Source organism: Elgaria multicarinata, chromosome 13 (assembly GCF_023053635.1).
Source record: "Elgaria multicarinata webbii isolate HBS135686 ecotype San Diego chromosome 13, rElgMul1.1.pri, whole genome shotgun sequence".
NCBI classification, from domain to species: Eukaryota; Metazoa; Chordata; class Lepidosauria; order Squamata; family Anguidae; genus Elgaria; species Elgaria multicarinata.
Window position 1 is genome coordinate 8,861,756 of NC_086183.1, and position 22,269 is coordinate 8,884,024.

The 22,269-nt window shown below is 46.8% G+C and overlaps 1 protein-coding gene across 1 annotated transcript in view; it reads right to left on the bottom strand.

Annotated features, from left to right (window-relative positions):
• The window catches only part of IL22RA1 (interleukin 22 receptor subunit alpha 1), a 33,080-nt gene extending 17,215 nt beyond the window's left edge, over positions 1 to 15,865 (bottom strand). Inside the window, exons 1-2 of the mRNA XM_063140042.1 lie at positions 15,737 to 15,865; positions 4,027 to 4,159 (exon numbers count right to left, since the gene is read on the bottom strand). Of these exons, the coding sequence (XP_062996112.1) occupies positions 4,027 to 4,159; positions 15,737 to 15,779 (176 nt within the window). The 5' untranslated portion in view covers positions 15,780 to 15,865. The remainder of the gene's footprint in view (positions 1 to 4,026; positions 4,160 to 15,736) is intronic.
• Between the last annotated feature and the right edge of the window lie 6,404 nt (positions 15,866 to 22,269).

A 22,269-nucleotide genomic window follows, 5' to 3' on the forward strand; every position in this document is an offset into this window, starting at 1 on the left:
TTTTGCAGTGACAGCAGGAGCAGGCCTGAGCTCTCCTCCCTTTCCCCTCCTGCACAAGGAATTCATCCTCTGCTGCCACCGCTGCTCTTTCCGCTGCTGCTGTGCAAGGAAGCCTCTCCAACCTTCTTTCATCTCGGCCAAGTGTCACTGGGGTGCTTCGTTCCCCAAGCATTGGCCATGCTGGCTGAGGACGATGGAAGTAGTTGTCCATCACATCTGGAAGGCAACAGTTTGGGGAAGGCTGCTAGAAATGGAGAATGGAAGGGTGGCGGCGGAGAAGCTACCCAGAGAAGAGGCAGGCTCAGTTGGCAACAGTTTCCGCTGCGCTCTGGGGGTGAAAGTAAACAGGCTGCAATTTGGGACCCAGGAAACAAAGGGGCAGATCCCTCCAGGCACCGGGGGCCACTTTGATCCAGAAGCAGGTTTCACCCTCAAGACCTTTAACTTTGTCCTGTGAAAATGCAGGGCCAGTGTCAAGGGCAGGCATGGTGGGGCACCAGCCAGGGTCCTACATCCCACGAGGGCCCCCTGGAGTTGCTCTTCTTGCTCATCATTGCAACCTGCTGGTTCACCTGCCTCTCACTCTGGCCCAAGCAACAGAGGTGAGTGAGAAGGGGGAGCAGGGGATGTCAAGGCCTGCTTGCTCACTGGCTTTCGGCCTGCCCAGCTAACAAGTGGTAGCAACGAAGGGAGGAGGAGGAGCTGGTGACAATGGGGGTGAGAAGGTAGATTCACTGAGGGAGGGGGGCACTGAGGGCACCTTGCTCAAGGGCCCTCTGAGATCTGGAGTTGGCACTGTATAATTTGGTGGCTGCCATTCATTCACCAGTGGGGGGGGGAGAGAAAGGGCTCGCCAATCAGCAGCCTACATCAACAAGGATCTCACAGATGGGATGGAGGGTGGATTGAGGCATGTGGGTTCTCTGCAACATACAAACACTCTCCACCCATGATAACAGGGATGTTGTGTGTGTCATTATACTTGGTGTAGGAGGTTGGCAGCAGTCACTCCAAAGCAGTTTCTCATCAAAGTGGTTCTTCGCCTGTGCCTCCCTCCCCTTTGATGGGAACAGTAAAGAACGTTAAAGAGGGGAGGCTCCATCTTGGGATGCCAAATGGCGGGGGGGGGGGGAGAGAGAGAAAGGCGCCTTGTAGTTCAACTCACCTCTGTGTGTTCTGACAGGTAAGCTCTGAATGTGATCGTCGTAATATAAAGCAGAAGGAAGCAAAACTGATGGATTTGTCTGGTCCTAGCTATAAATCTCCCCTTCTCCAAGGTGAAAATACTATACTAAGTTGACAAGGGTGACCATATGAAAAGGAGGACTGGGCTCCTGTATCTTTCACAGTTGCATAGAAAAGGGAATTTCAGCAGGTGTCATTGGTGTATATGGAGAACCTGGTGAAATTCCCTCTTCATCACAACAATTAAAGCTGCGGGAGCTCTACCCTCTTTTGTATCTGGTCACTCTAGCTAAAGAGGGCAGGGCTCTTGCAGCTTTAACTGTTGTGATGGAGAGAGAATCTCACCAGGTGCTGCAGGCATACAAATGATACCTGATGAAATTCCTTCTTCATCACAACTGTTAAAGATACAAGAGCCCTGTCCTCCTTTTCGTATGGTCACCTTAACTATACTCTGTACTCATATGTAGTTTTCTTTCTTTTTTAAACAAAATGCAGATGCGTCCTGTCTAGTGTTTCTCCCCCGCCCCCCACAAAATCGTCCCCATCGCTACTTTTCCTTCTGTGGGTACCCTATCAGAATGCAGCCTCTGTGGTTATACAAGTAAGAAAACACCAGAGAAAACATCAGCATCTTCTTATATCAGAATATGATAATGTAAGGCTTTTACTAGAGATCTACCAGATCAATTTTGCTGGTTTTTGTTTTAAACTGAAGCTTGAGCAGCAAAGACATGCAGAAAATTTTGAAACTTCTGAACAGTTCAAAGCTTGAGCTTTAATAGCAATCAATTTTGTCCATGCCAAACAGGCAGGGCAACCCTTCCATCAGGGGGATTGCAGACAGCCCTGTTCAGCTAGTGTGGCGTGAAGGCGGGCCCTGACCCAGTTATGCGATTAGGCTGTCGCTGCCAACGGGGAGAGGGGAGGAGACAGAGGTGACCAATCGGGGCATGCGAGGCAGGGGAGTGGGCCTGGGGCTGCGTTGCATGCAAATTTCGAATGGGAGAAGTCAGTATAAATGACCCACATTTGTATTATTCATGAGCCCCTCTCTGGTGAGGAGACTGAGGGGCAAAAAAGTGGGAAAAGAGAAGGACTACTAGTGACCATAGTGACAAGGGCATTACACTAGTCAAATATAGATTGGCTCTTAATCTTAAAGCGTTTTTTTTTAAAAAAAAATGGTGATGTTGATGTGCCATCTTTTATTACAAAAGTATTATAAAAATATGCAAATTATGTTTTTACCTTAGTGAACTCTTCATCAGGCATTCATTAACTTTAATTGCCTCTACCGGTTTGAGTGGATGTTCTTTGAGTGCAGAGCCATTAGGCGGCCTAGTGTCTGACTCCAACACACAGCCAGACATTTCTCGTACACTCTTCCTTGCATCATGTAAGTATCTTGTGTCATTTTTCCGATGGGTTCCCCCTCTCCCCGCTCTAATTTAATTGCTACGACGAACGGAGAGTTGAGAAACTGAAGTTTAATGAGCACCTCCTCTGTGGAATCTGTCTATGGCTTACAAAAACCAACCCTGTTTACTGGCACCAACAGAGGGAAAGCTGGTTGGATGCCAAGTTCAAATGTGATGCCTCTGAGGATGAGTCCAAAGTACATTGCACTTCAGGGAGAAAGTGTCTTCTGTTGCAAAGAGACACGTCAGCTAGCTCAGTCTAACACCCTTTTAAAACCATCCAAATTGGTGGCCATCACTACACCTTGTGGTAGTTGACTATGCACTGATTTAACCCTTCTCCCACCATAAAGCTGTTCTGGATCACCCTCAAAACACCCCCAACACCCCCCATGGCTGCACTTTGCCCTGGGAGGAAAGTTGCCATTAGCGCTTGGTGAATGTGTATGTTTGTGTATGCTTATTAACCTTTTTATTTCCCCAGTATTTTAGCATCTGAGTCTTTTAATTCTATATTTTAAATCTCTGCACTGCTGCTCAGTTTTATCCTGGTTCTATTTTTATATGGAGGTTTCAAGCTTCCATGTTTTATAATTTATGCTGTACCTTATGGTTTTAATTTTTGTGAACCGCCCAGAATGCTTCTGCTATTGGGCGGTATAGAAATGAGATAAATAATAAAATAACAAATATGCATGTAGAACAAGGGGAAAAGAACAAGTCCATGGAAAGGCAACATCCGTTTCTCCAAAGCAACAGGGTGGAATCATAGATTCATAGAATAGCAGAGTTGGAAGGGGCCTACAAGGCCATCGAGTCCAACCCCCTGCTCAATGCAGGAATCCACCTTAAAGCATCCCTGACAGATGGTTGTCCAGCTGCCTCTTGAATGCCTTTAGTGTGGGAGAGCCCACAACCTCCCTAGGTAACTGATTCCACTGTCGCACTGCTCTAACAGTTAGGAAGTTTTTCCTGATGTCCAGCCGGAATCTGGCTTCCTTTAACTTGATCCCGTTATTCCGTGTCCTGCATTCTGGGAGGATCGAGAAGAGATCTTGGCCCTCCTCTGTGTGACAGCCTTTTAAGTATTTGAAGAGTGCTATCATGTCTCCCCTCAGCAGCAGGTACCACTGCTACTCTTCAAGACTGCCCCCCACATTCAGAACTGCAAAGTGAAGATCATGACAAGCGAATGACCCGAATTCCTTGCACGAGGGAATCAGCTACTGGCCACCAGGACCCCTTAGCAAGAACCTTAAAGCTATACTAAAGAGTGAAAGGAGAGGCAGGCCCATTACTGCCCTTGACCACACAATGGCATCCCCGTAACTGTATTCCTCTCCTGTCCTGAAATATCAGCAGATTCAGTTGCAAACCATACCAACCACCAGTCACCATCAAGAAGGCAGAGTGCCCTTACTTCTTATACTGTACATCATATACTGTGCCTGGCAATGTCTCCTTTCCGCTTTGCCACGTGAAGATATTTTCAAAGTTTGTGGACAAAAATGCTGCCTGTTGAATGAGCGGTGATCTCTCTGCCAGCAAATTCCCTGCAAGGTAGAATAAATCATTGTTAGACGCTAATTATACTAGAAATTGCAACCTCAATAGTTTGTACTGTAAAGAAAATCCAAAATGGAGTCTGTATTGCATGTAAGAGAAATCCAAAATGGAGGTTCCACCAACGCTGCAGCGGCTATTCACACGTCGGTATGGCAGTTTGACTTGCAAACCCATTGTTTTCTGGATTTTCTGTCTGAACCCCATTAGCAGTGGCTGTCAAAGACTGCAATGGGACCACAGGACATGGGAAGATGGAAGCGTTTGGGGGTGATCCTTTACAGCCACTGAGGATTACTCTTGGAATGAATGCAAGGAGTAAAAATATCTGCTCAAGTTTTCTTGTTGCTTTCAATTTCCTCATAGAAGAAGGATCTTCTGTTTTTTGGATTTCTAAAATTTGTCTCGTGTGCAACCATTAGGTATGCTACAGAGGTGCTGTTAGGGCCATAGGCAGCCTACCAAAATCCAGAGCTGGAACTGGTGTTGTCTTTCCCTGGGGGAAATGGGAGGGTTTTTTGTGTGTGAACATCAGAGAACGTCAGCTACAGTATGGTGACCACTGACCACCATATTGGAAAGGAGGACAGGGGTCCTGTATCTTTAACAGTTGTATTGAAAAGGGAATTTCAGCAGGTGTCATTTGTGTGCATGCAGCACCTGGTGAAATCCCCCCTTCATCACAACAGTTAAAGCTGCAGGAGCCCTGCCCTATTTTGTTTCTAGTTAAGAGGACAGGGCTCTTGCAGCCTGATGAGCACTTGAACTTCAACATTTACTGCTGCACCACTGACTGTTGCCCATCCACAGGTAGCACCCTGGACAGCAGACAGAAAGTCCTGCACACAGCTCCCCTGGTCACAGTCATCCATACTATGGTGAGATGGGCTGCATTTCTATTTAACAACAACAACAACAACAACAACAACAACAACAACAATAATAATAATAATCTACAATTGCATCTGTCCATACAAATTAGCACATGCAGATTTTATGCAGATCACTCGCCTCTTTGTCCTCTTTTTGGTAAGGCATTTCCTCTTTTGGGACAATTCATTTGCAAATACCCTAGTGGCAAGGAGATGGACCAACCCAGGGAAGGGAAACTCACTACTACAAGATGTAGTGATGGCCACCAATCTGGATGGCTTTAAAAGGGGGTTGAATAAATTCCTGGAGGAGAAGGCTATCAATGGCTACTAGCCCTGATGATTGTGTGCTGTCTTCAGTATTCGAGGCAGTAAGCCTGCGTGCACCAGTTGCTGGGGAACATAGGTGGGAGGGTGCTGTTGCACCATGTCCTGCCTTGTTGGTTCCTGGCCGACGTCTGGTTGGCCACTGTGTGAACAGAGTGCTGGACTAGATGAACCCTCGGTCTGATCCAGCATGGCTCTTCTTATGTTCTTAACTGAGGGCGGCTCACCCATAGGCACCCCAAAATCTGAATATGACCATGGCTCAATTGACTGAATCCTTTTCCATGCAAAAGCATTCCCCCTGCATAGAAAACCACGGGCTCCTTGCTTCCTGGAGCAGCTTCTAGATAACTTTCTCTCTGACATTCCAGCATTAGCAGGGTGAGAAGGTATTTATTTGTTAGAGTTCCACAACTTCTACTGGAAACACCATATGCGCTGCCTTACAGGAAAGGCCACATGTATGGTGCTTCCAACCCCCAACCCCCAAATTGCACTCAGAACACAATCCTGAGTATTTAGGTTTGCCACCTCTTTTTGGCCTTCTCGCTTCAGTGCCTTGAAGACAGAAACGCACACCTTTCGTTGCTGAAGCTTTTCTTAGGGTGGTGATAACAATGGGGAAATCCATTATCTGCTGGATCTCTGTGTGCCAAAACCATTGCGGAAGGCCAGGAAGAGAAAAGGGCGGCAGACTTGTGTTATGTCACAGATACATGTGCTTTCTATTTTAAGAAATCTTTGCTACAGTAGGTCTTCAACACAGACTTTGTCCTGGGAGTGCCGTGGAAAAAACAAACTGTGCCGGACTATGATATGGCCATGACTGATGTGTGTGTTCTCTTGATAATGGGAGACAAACAGAAAGGATCTCTGGTTTTAAGGGAAAGGCTGAAGAGTCCCTTTAAAATAGAGCCTTTCTACGTGCAATATTTATTGTACGCTCGTGATTTCTCACTTAAGTTATTTGCAGGTCTTTTATATGACGTTATCACCCTCCATGACCACTCCCACACTTTGCTATCATTGTAGTGGGCATTTTTTCCCTAACAAGGAAAGTCTGCTATTATTTGTGAGTGGTGGGATAAAGCCTAATGTAATCGCACAATTCCACTATACCACGGCGCCACTTAGTACTTGTGTAAAGGAGCATAAGGAAAGGCAGAGAAAGAAAAAGCCCAGGAAAAACACACACATATAAAGGAGCTGATCTTAATCCTGCAAAGAATCAGGTGGTGTGTGTCTACATGAGAACGGAATCAGAAGCGTGTTTGGGAAATATCCAGATTTTCAGGAAATTGATTTTGGTCCGTTGGGAGCACACGAAGCAAGAACAGCAGAGTATATCGTACCTGAAGCCCCGCTTTTCACAGGTCACATGGTGCTTGAAATCCACATACCGTATTTCTTTGATTCTAAGACACCATCGATTGTAAGATGCACACTAATTTCAGTACCACCAACAGAAAAAAAAGCTTTGATTCTAAGAAATAATAAACGCACCGGCGATTCTAAGACACATCCCGTTTTTAGAGATGTCTATGCGGGAAAAAAGTGTGTCTTAGAATCGAAGAAATACGGTACTTCCACGTTGGCTGGGCGCCCCCCTGCTCAAGGAAGTTTGGAAGCATTGAATGAAGCCTCCAAAGTTAACTCTCTTATGGTTTACAATGGAAGGCATTCCATTTAAAATGGTGCACTGTGGGGCTGTCCACCGCCACCACGCTGCTTTCTTTTGGCAGGGCAGCGGCCAAAGGAGGAGCCAGAGCCACTGCTACTGTTGCTGGGTTAAAAAAGAAAAAGAAAAAAGCAAGTCTGGCTGGCTGGCAGGGCAGCAGGGAAAAGCTGGCCAGGGGGATCTGTGGCGTTACACCCCACAAGTCAGTTCCCAAATGTATGTCTGCCATTGGTAAGTCTGTGGTGCTTAGAATGTTGACCTGAGTGGGGGGAGTTAGAATGTCTATGGAGGTGGGGAGGAGTGATACCATATTTCTTCAATTGTAAGACGCACACTAATTTCAGTACCACCAACAGAAAAACAACCCTAAGACACACCCACGATTCTAAGACGCAGCCCATTTTTAGAAATGTTTATATGGGGGAAAAGGTGTGTCTTAGAATCGAAGAAATAGGGTATATAAGGGAATGACTGAGGGGATTAAGGGGGACTTTTAGGTACTCTTAGAGTCTTTAGCCTTTAGTGCTTTAGCTCTCTCTGTGTGCAGAGTACTATTGTTCTGGAGAGTTTGAGGATCAGTGTAGAGAGGGGTGTCTTTTGAGTGTGGTGTGCACATAGTCAGTTGATGTATATTAAACAATCCTGATAATAAAGAAAGCTCAAGAATGATTGTACGAGAGAAAGGAAAGTGTGTATGTGAAGAGAGAAAGGATTAGATGAGAGGTTTTAAAACAGTTTTGAAAAGTTTTATTTTGAAACAAAGTTTGTGAATCTTAAAATAATTTTTCATTCAGTTTGTTTTAACTACCACAAAAATCCCACGTGCCTCTTTGGCATTTATCATCTGCAGTTATAGACATTTAACACCCACTCTGACATTAAATCACCATCAGCGCACATAATTCACAGTGCTTTGATTTATTACTGAAATCCTTCCAATTTAACCCCTTTCTCCACATAGTTGGGAGAAAGGCGGTGCTTGTCCCTCGCCTCAAGTGGTGGGGCTTAGCTTGAGCAGGGAATGTCCGTGGCCAGGCCTGCTGTTCAGAGCCTGTGTCGTGGCAGGATCCCCTCAGAATTGCCCATTGTTCCCCTCACATCCGGCAGCACTTCTGCTTTAACCTGCCAACCAGCTCCCAGTTCCTGCCAGTCGTCTGCAATTGCCAAGGCAATTTCCTGACCAGCAAATCCAGGCCTGCGTTGGATAAAATGCTTATTGCAACTTTGAGAGTTGCAGAACTGAGTTTGCAAGGCTGGGCTTTCCCCAACATGTAGAATGGAATGCAGCCAGCGTTGCTAATCCCAGGCATTGTCTGCGTGCTTGCATTACCTCAGAAATGTGGCAACCGAAGGGAATGATCCTTCCTGTGTCAGCAAGGGGAGAAGAAGGCCCGGCTCGGAGGTGGCAGCTTTCCACACTGGTGTCAACCCTTGAAAAACTGGGTTATTGCCAGTGTGGGGAGAAGGTGCAGAGTGGGACCCCCTTGCATGGTCCAGGGACAGTAGCACGCACAGGGAAAGACTTTGGGGACAAACATCCAGAGCCCAACTCCACAGGTTAAGTGAGAGAGGATCTCAGTGCAACATTGCTGGCTTGCCACATTTTGAAGTGAAGTCGTGATCTCGAAAGAGCCCCACCCTTCTTACGACCATTAAGCCTGCAGCCTAACATTACCTCAGTGCAGTGGAAGCCGGTGGCTCTGAAGTCAGCGGGACAATGAATCCGCTCTGGGTTTCAGTCAGAACTCTAAAGGAGCTAGCCAAGATGTGGAGTGGTGTGGAATTCACCTTGGGTAGCTCTTTTAGAGTTCAGACTGGTTCTGATTGAAACCCAGAGCAGACCCACTGCCCCACTGACATCGGAGCCACTAGCCTCCATTGCCTCAGTGCAACAACACTCTGCCTGGGGCTTTTGCAACACTTTTACTTCATGGCAGCGGAAGGAGCGGGTGGAATTGCTACAGCTCCTGTGCTGCTGAGGTAACATGTGGACCTTCCCCCAGCTACTGTATTTCCCAAAGGGTCCTCAGAGGTGAATTAAACGCCATGCCCACAATGTTCTCCTGACCTCACAGGCCAGACCTTCAGAGTTCCTTTGAAATCCCCCAATTAACACTGCAGGCTAATGTAGTCAGAGCACTGGACTGTGGTGGTGGTTTTATTATGGCATTTTATACATATGTATAAAATGTTTAGGTATTCATTAACAAAGAGTTTAGGTATTCATTAACAAAGAGTGCATCAGTTTAAGGGCTTATATCAGCCTTCCCCAACCTGGTGCCTTCCAAACGTTTAGGACCACAACTCCCAGCATTCCTGACTATTGGCCATGCTGGCAGGGATTGTTGGGAGTTGAAGTCCAAAACAACTGGAGGGCAACATGTTGGCTTATACAGCTATGCCCCCTGGGCTTGCCTTTCCCTCTTTCCAGGGCAGATGTGTGTCTACCTGGGTAAGCCCCATGGTGCCTTGTCTCCTCTTTTTCTTGGTCATGGTGAGCACTTCCTAAAATTCTGTAATATTAATCAAGAGCGAAGAACGATGTTTTAAAAGTATCTTTAAAACGGAATTTCCAAAGCAAAATGTGAAAAGTTGGATTCAAATTCTGAAATGTTGCAGAATGCTAAATTTGCTCAATGTTTTGTTTCCATTTAAATAGTACACTACGCTCAGAGAAGTTGTTTATTACAACCCGAGGTAGATCCTTATAATTTGCTAGCACTGAGATGAAACACTGACGTTGCTATCTCTTAGTAGAGACATAACTTCCCCTAAAGCAAAACAACAACAACAACAACACACCCTCACCTCAGAATCTGAATGAAATTATAATGTTAGAGCAATAGTATCTGGATATTAGCTGCAGCCTGTGCCAGGAAATTTAAGCATATAGTTTTAAAAACTCAACCAGTTTATCTGCTCTTCATTCTAAAGACACTTCCAGAATCCATTTTACTCAATAAGCATGCATTGGTTATTTATAAGTATGCTGTCACGACAGCCATATAGAATGTGGCCACGTGCACGTCATGAATAATTGGATATTCTCTGTAATATCATTATCAGTGAGTGACACAACTCCCACTTCCACGCATGTGCTGTTTTGTGGATTCCGTCCTCATGAGGCACCCAGGTCACCCAGGAGCTATTCATACAACACGCTAACCCACACGCAGCGGTTGAGTGCGGGTTGTTATCGAACAGTGGGTTATCACGTCGTCGGAAACCAGGACATTTTCCAGAGTGCCTTGTTAACCACGCAGTGTGGCTTGTTAACCGCCTTGAACAACCCAACAACAAACCATGGGTCCTCAAGGTGGCTTGTTTGAGAAAAATAAGGCATACTGCATGGTTAACAAGCCACCCTGCAGAAAATGTCTTGGGTTCAGACCACACGCTAACGAACAACCCACAGTTCAACAACAACCCACATTCAGCCACTGAGTGTGGGCGTTAGCGTGTTGTGCGAACTCAGTCCCAGTCTTCCCCGCGATGGTGAGATGAATTTTATTTAGCATAAATTCTAATCATGCCTTCTAAATCTGCATCTTTAGCTAGAAATTAGCATATGCACATTTGTGTCCCCTTTTGTCCTCTTTTTGAAGAATGCTGTCTTAGCTGCAGGGAGCGCCTGCACTGGGCCCTCGGAGCAGGGTAATTTCTCCCAGCTCAGTTGCTCCAAAATGTGGCCCTCCTCCATAGCAGCTACTTGACAAAAAAAGAGACATGGGAAGTCCCAGTCACAGAACTCCTGTGTCTTTTCTAGTCTGGCCCGTACACATTTGCTTTCAACTTTTTTATTATTATTATTACATTTCCTTAGTGTCTGTGAACTTCCCTATTATAACAATGCCTTTACTGGAGCATTCATCTAGACTTCCGTTCTTTCTTTCTAAGACGGTAACCCCCCGGGCATTTCCCTCTGCCTCCTCCCTCCCTTAGTTACGTTGAACTTTAACATGTTGCAAATGTATAAGTTAAGCCTGCAAGATCCTTGAGGGAAGAGCCCTGTCTTCCTTCCTTCCTTCCTTCCTTCCCGGTTTATATATTACTTTTAAAGTGTAGAGTGCACTGGTGTAGCTAGAAATGGATAGAAACAATTTAACAACCACATCCCTGCCCCAATCCATTGCATTCCAGGGCGATGGTACATGTGCAGCTAACTGGCCCTGTTTGCTAGAGACAATGGCCATGTTCAGAAGACACCTTAAACTGCGGCTTTTGCTTTATTCACCATGGTTAAAGCTATGGTTTAAGGTATCTTCTGATTTGGGCTAATCCCTATTTTCTGCTAACATTGCTCCATACTTTGTATTTTTTCATTTCAAGGAGACATCGGTAGGTTAGCCACTTATGAATTGCCAAAAAAAAAAAAAGGGGGGGGGGAGAAGACAACGTGCATCACCCCAAAAAGAAGACAAAATAGGATACTGATTTGCAGATAAATTTGCACATAGAAGAAGTAACTTTAGACACAATTATTGCATTTTATATAGAAATGCAGTCCATCTGACCATGGTGCGGACAGGTGTGGCCAGGTCACCTGTGTGCCTGCCTGTTCAGTCGCCAACATGTCAGGGCTGCATTAAGACAAGCAGAGGTCCTAAGCCATATCAAGACCACGACTGCACTCCAGGTATTAATTAAAAAGCATCAGCAAAACCAGGCTGGATCTACTTCTAAGTGGAGTGAGACAGCTGCCTACAAGCAACCAACAGGGAGTGTCATAAAAGGACAGCAAACTGTTAATTGTTTAATTTATTAACATTGCAATTTTATTGCCAGGAAGGGGGAGAGGCGCTTCGTGGAATTATCTTCTCCAAGCTCCAAAGTAACTTGACTTGACTACTGTACACCTTGACTGGGTTCGTGGGAGGTGTCATATGCTACTCAGCTTGAGGCTGCAAACTTCCTTCTTTCTAGAGAAGACTTATCTGGCAATAGTGACATATTCCTGCATCAAGGTTAGTTTCCTGCTATGCACTCTACACAGAGCTATTTGAGTCTGAAAACTTTAGTTGACAAAGAATTTGGAAACCATGCTTTTGACTGGTGCCAATTATCAGGACTGCCCTCAATTGCAACAGCTTCACAGGCTTCTCGGCGCAATTCAAAGTGCTGCTTATTTAACTTTGCTGTTTTAAATTTGTATTTCTGCACTGCTGCTGATTTTATCCTGGTTGTGCTTTTATATTGTACTTTATAACATGTTTTTACACTGTTTGTTTTATACTTTGAATGGTTTTAATTTTTGTGAACCGCCCAGGGAGCTTCGGCTATTGGGCGGTATAAAAATGCAATAAATAAATAAATAAATAATAAGATATAGAAGCCCCATACTATAAAAAGAAAGCGGCAAAAGTATATTACGTTATAATAGGAAGGGTAACAAAAGGGTACCACCCAGCATTAGGGGGTGCTTGTAGTTAAACAGCGTTACATAGCCGTCTCTAAAGATGGGTATAAAAGCACTAATACAGGAAGTTGATTTGAACTTCTTTTAAACTGGATCTAGTCTGCTCTTATTGCTTCTAGTACTAAATGCTCTGTTGCCACACTTTCTCTGTTTAAGGCAATTCTGCTGTAATTCACACCAGCCTTTCCAAAATATTTAAGCCAAAGCGAATTCAATTATAATACACCTTAATTACCTCCAGCATATTTAGAGGCCCTTCATAATATGAGTCCCTAAGCTGTGGGTTACTTGACTTGTTCCTAAATCAAGCACTGAAACCTGCTCTGTCTGCTCCTTTGTTGCTTTCAAACTGTTTTCTCCCATTTCAGCTCTGATACCAGAAGTGATTCTGGGCAGGAAGATCCACTTACAGTTATGGATTGGATGCCCACTGCCCAGGTCAAATACATGTTCAACATATTTAACATACACACAATGGCCTCGCACAACTAGTTTGGCCCTAAAACATCCTGCTTCTTCAGAACCAAATGCTGGAAAGTCTATTGCAGAATAATTTCATCATATATGTAATACATGCACATACATGCAAGCTGCATTTCATCCAAGGAGGTCAGGGTGGGGTACTTGGTCAACCCCTCCCTCTGCATTTTTATGCACACAACAACCCTGTGAGGTAGACTAGGCGGAGAGATAGCAATTGACTCGAGTTCATCCAGTGAGCTTCACAGCTGAGCGGGAAAGTTGGATCTGTCCAGTTCCAGGTCTGACACTGGCTCAGTTCAGATGACACCTTAGTCAATGCAGTGTGAAAACTCCACTCAATGGTTGAGTTTTTAGGGGTTATTCCCCACACAACATGTTCTAACTCCACCGTTGTGTGACTGTGGGCTACCGTGGAGTTGAGTAAAATCCATCACGATGTTTGATTGACAATTCTTCTGCCCTCTCTCCTCTCCCGGTCGTCCCGATGGTATCCCATCGGCCATTGCTTCAACAACAACAACAACAACAAAATCCTAGCAGCTCTCCTAGAGTGGCACTCCCTCTTTTTGCCACTCTTGCCAGGGAACTCTGTACCCAGTGGGAAAAGTCAACTCACCATGGAGTTTAAAACCACCATTGACTAACGTGTTATCTGAACTGAGCCAGTCTCTAACCACTGTACCAGAAATGAATATGGCATGCAGCAGGTGGGAAAGAATAACACACAGCTGCAATGGAGGTGACCGTGGTGTGAGACTAGGGGTATATATTACAAAGGCCACAAGGGATTCCCTATTTTTACCTGAGAGACGCATCGCAAATGTGTGCATTTATGGGATAGGATGAGACTTTGTGCTACCGCTGTTGCATGTCAGCTTAGGAAGCCAACATTTGTTGGAGATGGTTGGTTTAGAAGGTTGTTGCACTAAGGTTGATGTGGCTGAGGGATAATATGGCATTGGCAGGTTCTCATGTGCCTAGCAATAGCTTATTGTTTTGATATCAGCAATCAACATGACAAAAAAGAGCCTCACGATGATCTGTGAAGATTTGGTGCCTGTTAAAGGCACAGAAGTAAGTCATGCTTTCGGGGAATGTATTATAACAACAACAACAACATTTTTAGCATGCATTTAAAAATGTTTCAAAAACATAAATTCAAGAGTTTTAAGGGTACAATCCTATTGGGATGACAGTCAGCCTTCGAACCTGCTTCCACACTCCTCCCACTCTGCATTTTTGTTAGATGGTGTCGTGTTTCTCAAAACCTCTGGCCTTCTTGGGAGACAATGACTTGGCCTACGAAGTAATCCACAAAGCTTTGTTTAAGCAATAAACATCTCTTCCCACCTGAAGAGAGTCTAATCTCTAGGAACTTTCCCCTAGGCAAAACTGTGCAAACTAAGCGAGACAATTGCCCTTTCAAGAAGAACGGAAAGCCCTTTCCCAAGATGCGTTAACTTCAGAGAGACTAGTTCTGAGGTGGCTTCTGATGGGATGCCAGCCGGGCCGGCTTTCTCTCGCTTTCTTTTAGCTCCACCCATTTTAGCCTGCGATGGACTCTAGGATTGGCTAACCTCTCCGTGCTCTCCCCCTCGGAAGAATGTTCGCTTCCCACTGACTGTATTATTTGCCATTGTCGAGATAAGCTCTGGAGAGGGTTCACTCCCAGCTGGTGAAGAGCCTGTGAGAGCTTTCTCCCCCACTGGTACAGGCTGGCCTGTTTCTGGCGCCAACTCCTCTACTTCAGAGTCTGATTCTGACTGATCACCTGAAACACCTTCTTCCTACAGGACCGCCCCCTTTCTCTCCTCTCCAAGGCCGTATTTGCGAGCTCGGAGAGGCAGACAGCACCGTTTTCTCTACGCCAACTGTGAGGGAGGGAGCAGGGAGGCTTGGACTCCTGGGTCCCAGGTTGGAGCGCCATCTCCAACATCGGAATCAGGAATCCAAACTGATTCGGTGCCCCTCCCCCAACTGTGTCTAGGGGGGCATAGGATGGCTCTCTAATGGGTCTTTTGTTTGTTTGTTTTAATTTTGTTTTGCGAATGAGAAGTGGTATATTAAAAAAAGCTAATCAATAAATCAAAAATAAAGCAGCTTTCCCCCCAGCCCAGTGCCCTCCAGAGGCGTTAGACTTCAGTGGCCATGCATTTAAGGCATTTCATTGTCATTCTTTTAGTAATCCTTGCAACAAGCAAAGAACAGAAACCCCATGTATTATCCCCCTCCTGTGGATTGAAGGTTGAGCCAACATCTTGACTCCCAAGGCCACCCTGAGAAACAGGTGGCTGAGGTGAGAATCCCGCTAGGGGCTTTCCTATTCAAAGTTGTGGCTTCCTCACTCTCAGCCCACACCAACTCATATTGTGCGGAAAGCCCGGGGAAAGACTTGATTCATTTCCCATTTCCCACGATCGCATTGTTCTTCAGACGGACTGGGCACCCTCTCTACCGATTCCTCTCCGAGTCCTGTCTCAAGGGGGCGGGAGCGACACGGGCAATTCCTTAAGACGCTGATCTCAGTCATTCACAGGACACTACCTGCTTGGCGGAGCTGTGGCAATGCCACGATGCACAAGCTCAAGACACATGCAGTATGCAAAGGAGAACCTACATGGAGACCAGGCTCGCCTGCCTGATGACCTCTTGCCGTAGCTAAAAGAGCCAGAGTTCATTGATAGGTACCAGAAAGAAAGAAAGAAAGAAAGAAAGAAAGAAAGAAAGAAAGAAAGAAAGAAAGAAAGAAAGAAAGAAAGAAAGAAAGAGGAAGCAAAGTTTAGTGACTTACCCACTAGGGAACACAAGACCCAGTAAATGAAAAAGACCTTCATTAATAGTGCAGCAAGATGAGTCGGGAAACAAGGCTCGCTTCCCCTATTCCTGGTTAAATTCCTTTGGGAAAGGCTCCAATTTCCTGCACGGGTGATCTCGGGCTACTCCCTTTGCCCAGGCTGTAGAGTTAATGTGGTGTTTCCATCCCCACTGGAGCACATGGAGCAGAACAAACACCTATGGGTACGGATGCCAGTGCCCACAGCCTCTTCCCTGCACGAGCACCACAGGCGTACAGAGCCGCATGACGCAGCCGTCTCCGAACCCTCCGGTGTTCTGAAGCACGGCCAAGCGCATTTCCTGATAAGGAACTTCCTGCTGGCATTCCTCATGACAAGAGCTCGTTTTTCTGGTCCAGTGGCTTTTTCTGCTTTTTCCTTTTTTTTTTTTTTTAAGACGTCGGGCTCCACACCTCAGCCTGTGGCCACGGCACTTCTGCAATTCTCGTTGCGCTGCTCTCGGAGGGGGTGAAGGCAAAACCCTTCCGAAAGAGTTGCACGGCCCTGTAGGCGATAGGGTCGGCATGCCATTAGGGAACTGTCTTTCCATTTTCATACTTACTTGAGTTCAAAGGAAAGAAAAGTGGCATACATTCCTCAACCCAAGGCGAAAGGCGCACGGAATTAAAACCAGTAAGCCTGAATTAAATGTGAGAATCCTTGTTTGAAAGCTACACTCTGTGCAGCTTCCACAGTTGTAAATGGCTTGGAGTGCCTTTAGAGCAAGAGTGAGCTCTAGGCCACAAGTAACCTTTGACCGAGTCCCGTGAAGCCCTCAGCCTGATTTCAAATGCCCTCTGCAGGTATCGGTTCAGAGCTCTGGTGTGAGTAATTGGCCCCTTTCCCAATAGTCTGTTGGGCAGGGTGGAAGTGGAGGAGATAGACAGATAGGTGATAGATAAGGGGGTAGCAGAGATAGAAAGAAAAGGCGGTGGCAGAAAGGGAGAGAGAGAGAGAAGGGTAGCCCCGCCCACTTTGGGCTCTATCTCCACCCACCCACTGGCTTCAACTCCGCCCACCGGCCTCATGCGGCCCCTGAGGGAAAATGGCCTTCGATAGAAAAAAGGGTTCCCCATCTCTGGTCTAGAGCAGCCTTCCTGAACCCAGCGTCATCCAATTGTGTAGGACTACAACTCTCATCACCCAGTCAACGTGCCATTGGCCGTGCTCATTGGGGATGATAGGAGCCAGCTCAGATCCCATTAGGGTATACTTGAAGATGGCTTTTTTTGCCCCAACGTGCATCACCTTACACTTGCTTACATTGAACCGCATCTGCCATTTGGATGCCCACCCTCCCAGCTTGGAGAGATCCCCTTGGAGCTCTTCACAATCCCTTTGTGTTTTAACAACCTGAAATAATGTGGTGTCGTCAGCAAACTTGGCCACTTCATTGCTCACTCCTAATACAGGAACCCTGCCCTCCTTTTCATATGGCCACCCTACATACTATACAGTATGTGCCCTGTGAGCCATGTGGTGCTCAACCCTAGATTTATGGCAATCATTACAATATGATGATGTTCGGCCCTCCCCATTTCCCTGAGGGCTTCCAGGGACAGCAGGACCCAGGGTTTGGTGAAAGAACTCTGAACCCTTATGTACAATTTGATGTGTTTATAAATATATACAAGTAGAGTATACATGGAGGCAAGCAGCAGGGGAACCGCTTGGCCCCCACTGGAGGAATCCTCCTAAGAGGAAGGCCTAGAACTCCAGGAAATGGGGGTGGGTGGGCACCCAAGAGCAGTCACTGCCACCAGACCAGCAGCAGCCTGAGCCTCTGGAGGACATGGCTGAGGGTCCGTCCCTATCAAGGGGATGGGGCTCTGCCTCTGAGGCAGGTGCTGAGCAGCTCCCCAGCCCCCAAGAATATCCGTGCCTCAATTAAGAGCCGGTGGGGCTCCCATGAGGTTAAGTGCTCGCTAACAAGGATGGACTCCTCAGGAGAAAGTGACTCCTCATGAGTAGGGCTCTGACCAGAGTGCTGTAATGTACTGCAGCTGAGTCCTGGGTGGGGCTCAGCAGGCTTTAGTGTTAAAAGCCTTCAGGGTCTACCTAGCCAATGCTGGAAATATTATTTTGACCAGTAGCTATTGCATTGTATTTTGTTTTCTTGACCTGCCTTGAGATGGAACCTCCATGCTAGTGATCTTGGACTCCTGCTTGACTTTGTTTCTTGGGTTATGTGTGGTGTCTGGCTGTTGATCTGTGTTTTAATCTTGGCTGCTCTTTAGGCCTATCTCTTTTGGATTGTTTCTTCTTGCCTGATAAAAGTGTGCTTCTGACCATTGCCTGCTGACTGACTTGCTTTTGCATGGCTCCTTAGTTTAACCTGAGCCAGATCCCACCATAGGTAGGGCAGGAGCTACTACAAGGCAGCGGTTCTTTTGCTGCACCATATCAGACCTATTCCTCTATCTCCAAATTTAAAAACAGCAACACCAGACCAATTCACAGAGATTCTCTACATTAAGCAAAACAACAACAACCCTCATATCCTTACCAGGGGTTTCTGCTTTTGGTTTCTTTGTCGGATTACGATGGCCTTCTTTATTTGGCGGAGATGTGGTTTGAATCAAGGAGAGTCCTTCCTTGGCAAGTTCTATGTTTCTGTTTTAATTTACAGCCACTAGATGGCAAAGTTTTTATAGTTCATTATAGTGCCAAGCCAGCATTTCACATAGTCAATAGATTGGAACAACATCCCTTTTTGCATTATCTCCAATTTTTTGAAAGCGGGATAAAAGGGAGGAAAGTGCGGGAGATGTCCTGGAGGTTGACGATGTTGTGCAAGACCTACTAAATTCCATGAGTGACTGATCACGAGTGCGCAATAAACCACTCATATAGAAAAGCCCACAGTAACCAGACAGCAAGCGTGTAGCCAGTTAACGCTGGTGGCTCTGATGACAGCGGGTGGTGAATTCGCTCCAGGCTTCGGTCAGAACTCTAAAGGACCTATCCAAGGAAGCACCTTGGATTTCTCCTTTAGAGTTCTGACTGGTTCTGAACTGGAAGCCCGGAGGAGATTCACTGCCTCACTGACATTGAAGCCCCCAGCCCCCACCACTTGTAACAGTAGCCCTCTGTGTTCAGCATGATCAAGAGATGGAATCGAAGAGGGACTTCTGTAGATGGAAGGCGGGGCAGGTGGTGGTGAGAGAGCAGGGTTAGATAAAAACGCCATTCTCCATGACTGGCATCACTGGAAGTGGGGTGAGGGTAGGAGCGAGAAGCAGATCTAAGAGGGGGCACAACATGTGTGGTGCCAGGAGTATTACTGATTTGTATCACACCATCCATGTCTGTGGCACTTCACAAAGTTCTTTCTCCGGGGACCCTTGCAATACACAGGTCCTTCTCCACCCAGCTCTCTAAGTTCCCATGTACAGTAGGTTATCGCCCATCGCTCCTCGAGTGCCATCCCTCCCTTTGGCAAAGGAAGCGGTGCAACAGGTCCACTGTGAATCTCCCGTCCATCTTCACCGGCCCCTTTGTTGAACTGGTTCAAAGACTTGTTACAAGATAGCAAGAACCGCTGTGTCAACAGTGCCTTTCGGGTCAGAGGTGCGCCTGCCCTTCCAGTCACCCAGAGGAATTTCGCTTGTATTGCAAAAATTACAGAGGGCGGATTCTGTTCACGGATCCTTCCCCTTTTCTGATTGAATACTCATGAGAAACTCATTCTCCCCGCCCTCCCCTTTTTCTTTTTTTTCTGCACGGTATCGTCACATTTCATACGTACACCTTTCTCTTTCTGGCATTTTGAACTGGCAAATGGCCGACGTTTCCTCCCATACAGAGAGAATAAGGAAATGAAGCATTGAATCAAGACGCTTCTATGTTCCTGTCTGAAAGAACTCTGATTTGCATTTCAGGCCAAGTAACTTGCAACCCAGCTGCAATTCTGAGGAGTCATATTTCAAGCATTTAGGCCAGCAGCAGCTCAGCTCTTACAGATCTTGGAATAGGAGAACTAATAACAAGGTCAGCCCTTCCTTTATCAGCTCCATGAAAAGGGAAGAGGAAATCCTTAACCACTGAAAGCTTCCTGCTCTGCCAAGATCTACACCCCTCTGCTTCCCTTATCACTATAAGAAAAAAAAAAGTCCTAAAACTCCCAGTTTTCCCCAGCCAGCCCTGCTGGGAATTGTAGGACTTTTTCCTGTCTAAACATGCATTGGATTGCATCCTAAGTCAGGGTGACCCAGACTCATTCTATGGGTGTCTAGGAAAGAACAGTCAGTACCCCAAGCACCCTTTTTTTCCCTTTACAAAGTGAAACTTTTACAACTGAACGTATAATGAAACTTCACCTTCGCAGTGATGTATATTTGCCTTTTTCTTTTCTTTTAACTAGGGCTGTGCACCACCTCGGATCCGAACCCCGAATCCAAAGTGGATCAGGGTGGTTTGGACCCTTCCGAACCAGATCCGAGGCAGTTCGGGCGAAGGCCGAGGCGGCCCGAAGCCGAAGCCAATTGGCTCCGAAGCTTTGGGCGGCCTTGGCGCTCCTGAGCCGTCCCACCCCACCCCAGTCTCCTTACCTGCTGCCTCCGCCACCATCTTTCTTCTGGCGGCTTCCGGTGCCGCCGCAGGAAATGAAAGAGAGTACACCATGCGATTTTAAGATATTGTGCGGCCTATTCCCTTTCATTTTCGCTGGTGGCACCGGAAGCTGCCAGAAGAAAGATGGCGGCAGCGGAGGCAACAGGTAAGCCCCCTCCCCCTTACGTCCAGATGCCGATGCTGCTGGATGCAAGCCAGCGGCAGCGGACCCAGGTAAGACCCCCTCCCCCGTTACCTTGGTCCGCTGCCGGCTTGCGTCTGGAAGCTTCCACTGCCGACGACGCTGAAGCCCGGAAGTAGGGGGGGCTTACCTGGTGTCTCCACCGGCAGCAGAGGCACCAAGTAAATGGGGAGACTTGTCTGGGTGCCAGCTGTGCAGCCGGCACCCAGAAAACTCTGGGTTGCTACGGAGGGCCTGAATTTCGCCTTGGCTTCAGCGCCAAGGTGGGTCGTGAACCTCCAAGGCAACCCTGAGGCAGATCGGGGCTGCTTTGGGGGCTCCGGCTCGGCCTCTGAGGTGGATTGGGGGTGGCTGGTTGCACAGCCCAACTTTTAACAATACCATTCCAATACCAGTCTCCACCATTAGGCGGCTGCAGTTTACGGTTCTATAAAGTTCTACATAGGTGTAACCAGTGGAGGCTGGTGGCTCCTATGTCAGTTGGGCTGTGAATCCACTCTGGGTTTCAGTCAGGACTGGTTAGAACTCGAAAGAAGCTGTGCAAAGTGCTGCATCCCATCCCCCAAAACTGGCTCAGCATCTTCGATAGCTCCTTCAGAGTTCTGACTGGAATCCAGGATAGGTTCACTGCCCCACTGACATAGGAGCCACCAGCCTCCACTGGGCGCAACTTAGCAGCTTTCCCCAACTTGGAGTACAACTCCCATCATCCCCAGCCAGCACAGTCAACTGATGCTGGCTGCGAGTGATGAGGCTTGTAGTTCAACACGCCTGAAAGGTGCCAGGTTGGGGAAGACTGGCTTAGCGTATAGGGGAACCTTCGCCAGTGATGTGTAAGCCGTGCCTGTAAGGCCTGTTGTCTCTCTGTGTGGACAAGGTGGTCGAAAGAGGACTGAGGAGAAGGGCCCAGAGTCAGTTGATGGTGGGGGAGGGGTTCCCGCCAAAACCGTTTGCCTCAGCTATGGAAGTTTCCGAAACAAGCTCCACGCCGGCGCAGAGCCCATATGTGTGAGGCACAGAGACCACGAAGAAGAGTGTGCCCTAGAATGCACCTAGCCTCTTTTTTATTTACAGAGACGCTTGTGTGCCATTATCGATCTTCTCGTTAAGAGAGTCCTGATAAGCTTCCAGTGAAGCCCAGGGTTGCTTGTAAACAGTCTGAAAAACACAGGCAGAAAACAAATATCTAACAACCTCCATCAGGGTCAGAATATGCCTGTCTATACTGCCCAACAGCCGAAACTCTCTGGGCGGTTCACAAAAATTAAAACCAGAAAATGTAAAGTATTTCACCATATCGAAATGCACAGGCTCGGTTTTAAAACAGGGCTTAACTAAAACGGTACCCCTTTTGAAGGTTGCACCACTGAGAGTGTAATTTCTGACATTTGAATGAGATGTGAAAAAGCCGGCAAACACATCATCAGGGAATTCTGATAGCTGGCAACGCCTCCTCCCATATGTATCTGCCTGGACCCTAAGGGGTCCTTCTCCATGAGCCACTGCCAAAGGAAGTGAGGCAGGTGGCTACCAGAAGGAGGGCCTTCTCTGCTGTGGCACCCTGGCTGTGGAATAAGCTCCCTAGAGCAGTTTGCTTGGCACCTACGTTATACTCTTTTCAACACCAGGTTAATACAGATTTAAATTGCAGTTTTAAAACAGCAAAGTTAAAAAAAAACTAAGTTGTTTTCACTCCAGGGGAGATGCAGCTAAAGAAAATAGCATCAGTTTGGACTG